The sequence below is a fragment of the Biomphalaria glabrata genome, chromosome 5 (assembly GCF_947242115.1).
Source record: "Biomphalaria glabrata chromosome 5, xgBioGlab47.1, whole genome shotgun sequence".
Classification (NCBI taxonomy): Eukaryota; Metazoa; Mollusca; class Gastropoda; family Planorbidae; genus Biomphalaria; species Biomphalaria glabrata.
Window position 1 is genome coordinate 12,243,646 of NC_074715.1, and position 12,769 is coordinate 12,256,414.

General features: G+C 37.7%; 1 protein-coding gene across 6 annotated transcripts in view; it reads right to left on the minus strand.

Moving 5' to 3' along the window:
• Positions 1 to 2,796: 2,796 nt before the first annotated feature.
• The window catches only part of LOC106074072 (high affinity cAMP-specific 3',5'-cyclic phosphodiesterase 7A-like), a 104,364-nt gene continuing 94,391 nt past the window's right edge, over positions 2,797 to 12,769 (minus strand). For all 6 annotated transcript variants that reach the window (XM_056029291.1, XM_056029296.1, XM_056029294.1 and 3 more), the window contains 2 exons: positions 12,519 to 12,599; positions 2,797 to 11,515 (listed from right to left, as the gene is read on the minus strand). In XM_056029291.1, coding sequence (XP_055885266.1) covers positions 10,587 to 11,515; positions 12,519 to 12,599 — 1,010 coding nt within the window. In that variant the 3' untranslated portion in view covers positions 2,797 to 10,586. The remainder of the gene's footprint in view (positions 11,516 to 12,518; positions 12,600 to 12,769) is intronic.

Below are 12,769 nucleotides of genomic sequence, written 5' to 3' on the forward strand. Positions count from 1 at the left end.
ACTGGGACATGTTTCCCCACCACATCATAACATAACTGGGACATGTTTCCCCACCACATCATAACATAACTGGGACATGTTTACCCACCACATCATAACATAACTGGGACATACTTCCCCACCACATCATAACATAACTGGGACATACTTCCCCACCACATCATAACATAACTGGGACATGTTTACCCACCACATCATAACATAACTGGGACATGTTTCCCCACCACATCATAACATAACTGGGACATGTTTCCCCACCACATCATAACATAACTGGGACATGTTTCCCCACCACATCATAACATAACTGGGACATGTTTACCCACCACATCATAACATAACTGGGACATGTTTCCCCACCACATCATAACATAACTGGGACATGTTTCCCCACCACATCATAACATAACTGGGACATGTTTCCCCACATCATAACATAACTGGGACATACTTCCCCACCACATCATAACATAACTGGGACATGTTTCCCCACCACATCATAACATAACTGGGACATGTTTCCCCACATCATAACATAACTGGGACAAAGCATAACATAACTGGGTTATACTTCCCCACAACAGCATAACATAACTGGGTCCCACTTGTTTATAACTTATAGTCGCAACGGTGACAATAAATATCTTTTAACAAAGGGCACCGTGGCAGATAGATAAATCACATGTCAGTCATCTTGAGTGAATAATTACGGCTGCAACTTTTGGTAAACATGTCCTACACATGGAATCGTTAGTAGATGCTTTCAATGACCGTTTTCGTGACTTGGTTTTCGTTGGTAGTATATCTATTTTCATTTGCTCCTGAAAATGCTGCTGATAATATTGTAATAACTTAAAGGAGACGACTCAACGAGGCACATATGTTTATTTACAGGAAATCACAAATACATTATAACAACAACTGCCTAACAAAACACATCAGGCCTATTCTGTTGAACTTGGTTCAGAGTTCGTAAAGAAAGTTAACACCATTATATATAAACAAAAAACTCAGGCTTCGTTTAATATTGCTATGATTGTTGCAATTTAACTGAAAAGCAAAGCCCACAGATTCAAACGATATAAATAGACTCGTTGAGCAATGCAGTTCTAGCAAAACTACCGGCGCTAAAGGAGATTCAAACCTCGAAATTCTCTATCAAGGAGACAGCATTTAAGGCGTATCAAAAGTTGACGAAATAGTAATTATTTTCCGATATTGTTTTGTAATCTCCGATGACGAAATAGGCAGAGCCAACTAGAGTGTTATATCCAAGTTTTCAAATTTGTAAGAACCAGAAGTCAACAGAATTGGCTGAACAAATACTCCAAGTAATGAAAAATCGTAATTTATTTTTAAATAACTTGCGAGGCCAATGAGTGGACATTATGATGGCCTTCAAGCATTGCTGCATGAAAACCAGCCATATGCGCATTATGTTCACTGTGCTAAGCACAACTTAAACTTGATGTTACATTATTCCGTCGGCAGTGTTGCAGATTTCTATGACTTTGTACAAAATGTTTTTGGGCGCTTCTTAAATCCAATAGGAAGAGCATAATCGTTTAATCCTGTTACGAAGCTGAGCAAACATCGATTTTTAAGACACTATTATTGTACTTATTTGGAGTCCTAACTGAATCAAACGTAAAACTGTATTCATTACAAAAAAAGTGCACCCTTTCATGGGAATGTCTTTTGTAGACTTCCTTATACACACTACTCGATCTTGTTGTTACAAGCTAAACTTATCTTTATTGTTGAACCCGGGCCCATGGATACCTTGCTACGCCACTGCCCAGGTCCTCAATACAGTTCACAGATAGCACAAAGGACGTTCACTCGAGTCAAGACAGCCTAGACCTCCATTACTTTAGCCGGATCCACAACAGTCCTTCTTCCTGTCTTATATCAACATGTCTTCTCATGTGTTCAATGGTGCTCTCTTGTGCGCACCATCAGTGTGGCGTGGGAGCGGAGCTAGTATAAACAAACAGGCATGGACTTCAGCCGTCAAGTCCCAGAGCATCTTAAGTTCCACCAGTCCTATCTTAAGACCAGTACAGACACATTTCCCAGTCCCGCCCCAGGTCCTCAATACAGTTCACACATAGCACAAAGGACGGCTCTTGATCTCAACCAGACTCAAATAACTTGCAGATCATTTCAGCCGGATCTACAACAGTCCTAGTATCAATATGTCTTCTACTCTTGGGCGTAGCCGGGGGATGTCTTGGGGTTTGATTTTGTTTTTTTTAGGTGAGATTTTAATATTTAACCATCACTTGCCCCGTAGCCAAGGGGGGTTTTGAGCTTAAAATCACTTTCCACGTGGTTCCAACTAACAGACAGCCGCAGGGAGAGAGAGGAACTGCTGTGTGGGCGACATTGTTCCAACTAGCAAAAAGCTGCAGAGGGAATACATAAAGTACTATCTGCAGATACCAATAAAACTTTTGGTCATAAGCCTACATTAAATCTAAAAAAAAAAATAAATGAAAACAATAGGAGAATCCCCTATAAAAAGCAAAGATAAATCAATTATTTCCCACACTATATAAACGTGGAACCCTGCACTTAAGACTCTTCCAGAGAACTACAATGTTCCAAACACAACTAAACATTTTCTTTTTTCAACTGATTTGCTATTTTTGTTTAGGGTCTGTAGATATCATCTTTGATCATCTACTTTTATCCTGAAAGGACATTGGCCTGCTGCCTTATCTTCACATCAATGGGAAAAAAAAATTGCCTGAGGCGACCTACTTAAATGGAAATACAATATGATCAACACCATTTGTTAAATGAAATACTTTATTTATTTCATCAGTTTCATTAGTTTGTGCTGACAGGAGGTCAAGATGAATAAATTATATGTCACACTACTTTACTAGTCATTCACACAGTCTCTAAGATCAAACTGTTAGAGTTAGATGGTTAGACACCTCACTATCAACACAGTCTCCAACTCTGTGATTTCATCAATACAATGATGTTCATGATGGGCCATTACTAGTATGTCTCCACGAGGAGATGCTAATTGTTGGTTGAACAATGGATGAAGCTAAAAACAATAGACAGAACTTCTCAGCAGGGAAATACTAATATAAAATAAAATAGTTTAATATCATGAACATATTCTTCTTGACTTGACAAATACAGTAAACATCCTTCTCATTCAAGCCACTCACTGCTCCACACTCCAGTGTTTACATAAATATTGTCCATTCTATTTCTGTTAGAATGTTAGGACACATTCAAAATAAATACATTAAAATGTTCATTGTTTGTTAGGAATAAATATCACATTCACAGCTCTCAGCCAATGGACTGCAGCCATTTGTCTAGTGGGATGGAGCTAAATGAAGAAGCATTGAACAAAAAAAAAGGTCAAATAATCAGCAATGAAAAAAAAGGTCAAATAATCAGCAATGAAAAAAAAGGTTAAATAATCAGCAATGACTTCAGCTCTGTCTGTTTGTTTCCTCCAATAGTCAGGAGAAGAAATCAACAGCATTAGATAGACATCAAGTAATCTCTTTTAGTCCACTGCTATAAACACAGAACTCTTTTAACTCTTCAGAGAATAGTCAGCAAGGAAAGAAATGGAACTTTTTTTTTTAGCACACACAAAAAAATGATTGAATTATGCACAATATGATTAGTTAAAATATATTCAAGTACTGGTAGAGTTAGACAGAAGCTAACTTACTAGAAATAGATCAAACCGCAATAGTGTAATTACATTCTCTTGTCCTCTTCAGAATAAAAAGACCTCTCTTGTTTTTCAAGATTTCAGAGAAGCTGACACTATAATGTGTCTTTACCAGTCATCTCCTTAAATTCAGTGACAAATATTTGATTACACCAGAAGTCATCACTAGAGAATAATTCACTGCTTGCTGAAATAATAGAAAAATGTTTTCCTCAGCAGTTATTCCCTGTGGCATGTTAAAACTAGGTTCCCTAGCAATGGAAATAGTTGGTAGTTGAAATGACATGTACACTCTAGTACTGAAGAAAAAAATGAAAGTTCTGAACCTATGTGGCCTGGTGATGGCTGGGAAATGGAACCTATGTGGCCTTGTGATGGCTGGGAAATGGAACCCTATGTGGTCTGATGATGTCTGGGAAATGGAATCTATGTGGCCTGGTGATGGCTGGGAAATGGAATCTATGTGGCCTGGTGATGGCTGGGAAATGGAACCTATGTGGCCTGGTGATGGCTGGGAAATGGAATCTATGAAGCCTGGTGATGGCTGGGAAATGGAATCTATGTGGCCTGGTGATGGCTGGGAAGTGAAATCTATGTGGCCTGGTAATGGCTTTGAAATGGAATCTATGTGGTCTGGTGATGGCTGGGAAATGGAACCCTATGTGGTCTGATGATGTCTGGGAAACGGAATCTATGTGGTCTGGTGATGTCTGGGAAATGGAATCTAAGTGACCTGGTGATGTCTGGGAAATGGAACCTATTTTGTCTGGCAATGTCTGGGAAATGAAGCCAAGGAAACAACAAAATGGAAGCGAACTCAAAACATAATGAGGTAGTATTCAGGTGTTATGCATGTACAAGACATCAGCTAGTAGTGAGATACATTTGAACAATTACACAATTAACAACTTTGTCAGCACAGAAAGTTGTAGCCCTAGCAAGATATGAATGTCAGCACAGAAAGTTGTAGCCCTAGCAAGATATGAATGTCAGCACAGAAAGTTGGAGCCCTAGCAAGATATGAATGTCAGCACAGAAAGCTGGAGCCCTAGCAAGATATGAATGTCAGCACAGAAAGTTGGAGCCCTAGCAAGATATGAATGTCAGCACAGAAAGTTGTAGCCCTAGCAAGATATGAATGTCAGCACAGAAAGTTGGAGCCCTAGCAAGATATGAATGTCAGCACAGAAAGTTGGAGCCCTAGCAAGATATGAATGTCAGCACAGAAAGTTGGAGCCCTAGCAAGATATGAATGTATCTACCTGGGTAGAAATTTACTACAGTTAGTTGGTAACATTGGATAAGAGGCTTGTTCCTTTTCATTCCAACAATATAAATTTAAAGTAGTTAAAGTTACTGCTCTTAGTTGATACATCCTAGTAGGTTAGTGAATAGCATAGTACATAGTTTATAGTGTATCAAACTTGGATGGCAGAAATTGAATTTAATATCAAGATATATTTCTAATAGTGGCATGGGATATTATGTCCCTGGTATAAAAAAGGTTTTATTGTTTTAATAATTGATCAAAGCTTACAAGGGAGACAAATTGAATTAATGAGAAAAAAGAAAAGTAATCCACAAATATAAAAAAAAATATATACACAACAACCAAATGGCAAGGAAATAAAGAGAAATGATAATATGTAATAAGCTAGACAGCAGTAGGAAGTATACAAGTCTCACAGTAAATACTTGCATTGATGTTCAATAAATAACAAAATAGTTAGGACTAGATTATATTCACTTAATCATTTTGCCATACAACTAGCAGGAAATGAGAAGGCTGACACACTCGCCAAGAGTGGGAGAACAAACTCACCAGTAAACTCTGCTCTCTATCCAGAAGAAATGAAGAAATTAATTGTAGATAAAATAAATGAGAAATGGACGAGCTCCCATCCAAATCACAAGAAAGATGATGCTTACTATAAGCTATCCCGACAAGACCAACGTCTAATCTTTCCACTCAGGACCGGACACAACAGAATGCGACAACACATGTTCCGGAAGCTCAAAATTGGAACCAGTGAAATCTGCCCATGTGGAGTATCACCAGAGAATGCCGACCACGTCCTCCAAAACTGCTCTCTACCAAGAGGCCCGGATAAGACATTGGCCCCAAATCACCCCAATAGAAAGAAAACTATATGGAGAGCTCCCTGATTTGGAAACCACTGCGCAGTTCATCTCATGTATTGGTCTAGTCATATGAACACTCCAACATAACAATGAGAACGATGAAGAAGAAGAAGAAGATTTTGCCACCCAGAATTTAATGACCATTGATGTGATTGACATATGCAGAGTCCAAGATATAACATCCCATGGTGTGGCTGCTGACTTCCTAAAACCAAACATTTATACAAGAAATAGATATTGATATCTGTGTTTCCTAATAAATGGAATAATACTTGTGAGAAATCTAATAATGTCATTAGTTATAACTATGCTGTCATTGTAAGTTTCAAATGCATGTCCTAGCCCTGGCCAGGTTTGAAAGCTGGTAGGGTTAGGATCATTACAACAGACAGAAGCTGATTCCACAACAGCCAAACATCTCAACTAAAGAAGATTGAATAACGATGCCTAGATGTTCTACTATTTTGATGTGGACTTAAAGTTGAAACAAAAATGTAGCTTTAAGTAAAGGAACAAGATGAGATAATCCACACAAAATTAGTGAAACACATTTTTCAATGATTTCAAGTGAATAAATAAATACTAGATCAAATCACAGCCTGGTGTTTGTTATCGTCCCCTGACAGCCAAGGGTTGTCACTCTATACAATATAATGTTATGCTTGACTATGAACACACACTGACATAATGAGCCTAGTCTAGAACTACCACAGTCTATGGTTCATAAATCTCAAGACTTCTTTAGAATTAAATGCATGAAATACCATCAATACAAGTGTGGATAAAATCTATATCGATTTTCAGTTCATGAACAACTACAACCATAATTGTTGGACTCTATTGTACCTAAAATGTTCCCCCACTAGGATAGTCTACAAGGAATGCAGGATGGACATTATATAAAAAACTAAAACAGAGCCAAAATAGTCGGAGCTTTAGGTCTGGTATCACAATGGAAGGGAAACATAGAAACATGATGTATGGACATTATGAAACAGTAAATATATGTACATTATATAGAGAGACTGCATTTATCTAGGTAGATGTCATTCTCGCCAAGAATAAAGATAAGCAACTAGACAACAGATAATTGTTGGCATAGCTGACCTTTTTTATTATTTAACAAGACTGTGGTAAAAAAATGAGGGGGGGGGGGAATCAGCGCTCAATTTGAATCCCCCCAACCAACTCCTTATCCCAAACGAGAGGTCATTATGAAACACAAGAGGTCATTATGAAACACGGTGCCATCACAACAGGGAGGGAGTGGCTCCACATCTCCTCACCTATTGACATCTACCCTGTAATCTGGTGTTATATTATTAAGGTAGGAGATGGAACCAGACTGCAGTCAAAAGAGGTTAAGTTTAAAATACTATTTACATGGATAATTTATAGGTCAGTGTCAATTCAACTCACAGCGTAGAAGGCTTGAAAGAGTTATGGAGAAATGGAGAGATCTAGAAACAAAGGCCAGTCATCTGAATGCAAAGATCCACCTAGTGTGGAAAATGTTGGTCTTCCTTAGATGACCACTGGCCTTCAGACTTTCAGATGAAAGGCAAATTAAAATGTATTACTAACTGTACTAGTAAATAAAGCAGTCCTACAGCAAATTAGATACTTTTTTATGTCACATAAATACACATGAATTCTGGCTAGGCATTCAAACTGATTGACCCCAAACTGTCAATAATGTCAGCCAATGTTGTCAGTCAATGTTGTCAGTCAATGTTGTCAGTCAATAATGTCAGCCAATGTTGTCAGTCAATGTTGTCAGTCAATGTTGTCAGTCAATGTTGTCAGTCAATGTTGTCAGTCAATGTTGTCAGTCAATGATGTCAGCCAATGATGTCCTTTACAAACCTCATACATAGAGGAATTTATTTAATTTTTAAAATTTGCATTCATTCTTATCACAAATTTGTTGTTCCAAGCAAACTCAAATATATACATACAAGTTAATTTTGAATCCTGTACACTATAGACAACATTTTCTATGCAATGTATTTTCCACATATATATATATTATTTCATCTGATATATTTACATCAGTATGATTCAATTTTTATATCACAATGAAACATAGATCAAAACTATACACGTCGAAGATTTAGATATTTCTAAAACAATATAATTATATAATTTAGAAAAATATATATAAATATATATATAATTTAAACTAATATTGTAAAATATATTATTCTATCATATTATACTTGGAAACAATTATGTTTACATTTAACTAGTGAACAAATAAAACAAAGTATAGATTATACTAAGACGCTACTGAGTTACAAACATCTCTAGATTGAAATACGCAAACCTATATACCTAACAAATATCAAACATCGAAAATCCCAAAGTATGTTAACATTTATAATTAGGCCAATAGATCAGCCGTAAGATATTTGTGTGTTGTATATCCATTGGGATATAACCAACTTTTTAAACAAAGAACAACAATTATTTTTGAGTAAAAAAAAAACCCTCAACATTCTCAGTGTAAAACAAATGGTAGGTAATTAAAAACATCCAAGTCTGGACACTTTGTGCTTTCTTAACTGTTTTTGTTTTCCCTCACCCCCCTCCTCACATTTCATTTCCCAGTTAGTTTAAATTTGTTGTGCTTGTTAAGCTCATAGGTGCCACCCCTAAATAATAAAACAGCAGATGCAACAATTAAAACGACAATTCAATTGACACCAAATCTAAAAACTCAGTTCACACTAAGAGAATATCATTCTGTGGTTAATACAGCATCTCTACAGTGTCAGTAAATACAATGTTTGAGCAGTTGGAACGATGAGTTCCACTATCATAACAACTAGATAACAAAGATTGTTGACTATGTGTGAGTCAGATAACAAAGATTGTTGAATACGTGTGAGTCAGATAACAAAGATTGTTGACTACTACATGTGAGTCAGTTCTGAGTGATGAATAAATACAACTTGAGATCACTAATAAATGTTAGTCATTTATATTAATCTACCATTGAATGAAAACAAATTAAGTTCTTTCTAGAGCTAAAGATACACTAGGAAGGTAGAGTTACTTGTACAGTTTTCTGAGCAACAATTTACATAGTCAGAAGCATGGTAGATGTGTGGTAAAGTGCTTGGCTTCTGAACTGGAGGTCCCTGGTTCAAATCCTGGTGAAGAGTGTGATTTTTAATTTTGAGATCTTTAGGGCGCCTCTGAATCCACCCAGCTCTAATGGGTACCTGACATTAGTTGGCAAAAAGTAAAGGTGGTTGGTCATTGTGTTGGCCACATGACACGTCTCATTAACAGTGGGCCTCAGAAAAAGATGCTATTTACATCATCTGGCCTATAGATCACAAGGTCTGATAAGGGAACTTTACTTTTTTTTTAATACATAGTCATTGGGGGTTTGCAAAGATGTGGGGCCAGCACAGCTTCTAATTCTTCTTCTAATTTCACTTTTTGTAATAATAGTGGCCAATTAACTAGCCATTTAAAAATAATTGAAGTCAGAAACTCTCTTCAATACAAGCCTAGAAAAAAAACAACATGTCAATGTCATATCAGAAAAAAACTTAACATTGGTTAAACACTCAACCACTTGATCAACTCACCTCTGGTCATTAAATAAAAAAAACAAACTAGGATAGTAATATTTGTTTTGGACTCAATAATACCAGACTTTAGTCATAAAACTTAAATAGATGTGTCTGGCCCTGGCTGAAATGTAACTAGATAACGCAAGACTTCATTCTGATCAGTGTTAGTTTACATTTGAGCAAATCATTTAGCATGGCAAGACAGCTGACTCATAAATGCTATCATTAAATAAGACTGCTTAAAAGGCAAGTGAAAATTCAGCATTAGTATCTGAGAACAGAAGGCTGATCACAGTCATGGGCACGATAGATCCATGTCACTAGAAGTGTTAGCAGAAGTCTGGTGGAACACAAGTTATACACGGCTCGGCTGTGCTCGTTGGATTTCTTCAGAGACAGGTTGTTCTCACAGTGAGTATTTATGTTGTAGAATGTTGTGCTAAAATGCAGGGTTAAAGGTGGCTTTAAGCACAGACACAACTGTTTTATATAGAAATCAAGGTCGCAGACTTGACATTGTATCACAGACAGAAATATATTACAACTGCCACTGACAGGCCCTAAGTTGAATTGTTTTTTCTAGTCCAACTAGCACCATATACAATCTTGCAATGAGGGAAATTATGTCCAGTGCAGAGGAGATGGTTGGCATTATGTCTAGCACAAAGAAGTTGGTAGGCAAGCAGTAAGTCTGTCTATCCCTCAAAAATATATTTTTTTGGGGGGCATTTTGTTAAAGCCAACTATGACTAGTAGCATTTGAAATAACTCTCTATAAATATATACACCCAGTATCAGTATGTTTTGTATCTGACAAGAATTTGAAATAACTCTCTCTCTATAAATATATACACCCAGTATCAGTATGTTTTGTATCTGACAAGAATTTCTTCTTTCTTAGTGCCACTTCTGCCCTGCGCCACTGAGTTGCTGGCATTGCATTGTAATATTATTTCCATTTGAAATTGGTCCTGTTATCTTTGTGTCCTTCATGCTGGCTAAGCTCAATAGCTAACAGTCCATAAAGCAATTTGACAAGATCAGACTTGTTACTTTATGTATGATGGCTTATTCACTGTCCAGCCTTTTGATGATTAATACAGCCACTATGCTTTGAGCTATATCTGTGATACAAGCCATTACTACTGGTGTCCTTGTGAAACTGGACCAATGTTTAATTGATTTAATTCACTAACCAGGTCAGCAGGCTGTGGGCTGGACACACTGGGCCAGCTGGAGGCTAGACCCGTGATGGCCGCACTGTGCTGTTGCACCATTTGATGTTTTAATGGAGTAAAGAGATAGTCAGAAGGCAGGTGGCCATTCTTTCTGCTAGGGTCCACTAGGATGGGGTCATAGCTAGCCCTGCGTGATGTGAACCGAGTCAAGTCACCACTGTGCAGCATGAGGGCAGGCTGTTGGAGGGAGATAATATGGTGGACGTCAGCCTCCATGCTTGGGCTCAAACTTATGACCTTGGACTTGCCCAGCAGCGTGTCCAGGGAGAGACTGCGTGGGCTCATGTTTATCGAAACCGCTGAAAGGCTGGGATGTATGTACAGAGCTGTGGTGGGAAGACTCTGGCGACGGAAAAATGAGCTGTCCTCATTGCTGGCCTCTTTTCTTATTCCTAAATAGTAATTGAGATCTTTGCAGACAACGTGGGGGAAGCTGTACCTACGAGGTGCTCCCAAAGTGGACGGCTCACAGCCTGAGCTTAAGGAGCAGAGGTAGATGTCAGAGTCTTTGTCTTCGTTCTGATAGTGGTAAAGAAGGTTGACGTCATTTTTCACTATGTCAGCTTCCTCACTTTTCCCATCGGAGTCTTCGTCTGTCTCCATCTGACTGGCTACCTCAGGTAAGGGCTGAGCGACCTGCGAAGATGTCAGCTGGTCATCGTCAGTCATCTCCCCTGAGTCCTCTTTCTCCTGTGCATCTTCGTCTTTCTCCATCATTGCCTTCCACTGGGCCTGATTGTAGTTCAAGTTTTGGATCATCTGGGCGGAGAGCTCAGTGTTGAGAAATTTGTCCCAAGCCTTGAACAAAGGATTCACAACATGTTGCATAAAACCTGGATGGAAGAACATAAAAGAAATGAATACATTGACTGGGATATTTGACACAATGTCAACACAAGTGTTAGGATGAGTGTGTGAGGAACAACTTTATAAGACAATGTATCACATGAATGTTTTGGAGCAAAAAAAAAAACAAATTTGACTAGCTAAAAGATAAATAAGGAAAAGGTGATAAAAGCTAAAAATGACTTTTCTCCTTGTAAAATTTCTCTTCATCTGAGACCAGTTGTCATAGAAGGCCTGAACATTGACCTGCAACATCACAATCTGTGGGCATTGGAGACCAATAGCTCATTGCTATGTCACAGGTCTCTACGACGTGGCAACAGGTTGTGACATCTTAGGTCAGTGTTGAGGCCTACTCTAATGATTGGTCTGGCTTCAACCATTAGTTACAGAGATGTTTGATCTTCATTTTGTATAGAACTTAAGTCTTCAAGGAAAAATTTTACAAAGTGACTAGTATAGAAGAAGACACTATTAGGCTTGTATATGTATGACTTTTATTTTTTTTAGCATTCAGACCAAAAGAAAAAGAAAGGAATAAAATGCAGAGAAATTCTCAGGTGGTAATATCAACTATAGATCCACTGATAAAGATGAAGAGATAGGCCAAGGTTTGAATCCAGGATTGCTTTTTATATCTATTATAAACTGTTCACAAAAGATCTCCATCAAAAAGCCATGTTTGTGTATTTAACTACAAGCCTGACTTCCCATCTGACATGAAAACTGTCAAACCTCTTACCATACTGTATGTTGGGTACTGTGTTACATATCCTATCACATGAAAACTGTCAAACCTCTTACCATACTGTATGTTGGGTACTGTGTTACATATCCTATCACATGAAAACTGTCAAACCTCTTACCATACTGTATGTTGGGTACTGTGTTACATATCCTATCACATGAAAACTGTCAAACCTCTTACCATACTGTATGTTGGGTACTGTGTTACATATCCTATCACATGAAAACTGTCAAACCTCTTACCATACTGTATGTTGGGTACTGTGTTACATATCCTATCACATAATGGTGTCACTTCAACATTCAATGCTCGTTCTGTATCACCTGGAAAAAAAAAAAGATTTGAAACCATTAGTTTCAGACAGAACTTCAGATTGAACTGAACTTGCAAGACTAGAAACAGCTGTAACACTAGAAACAGCTGTAACACTAGAAACAGTTGTAACACTAGAAACAGTTGTAACACTAAAAACAGCTGTAACACTAGAAACAGC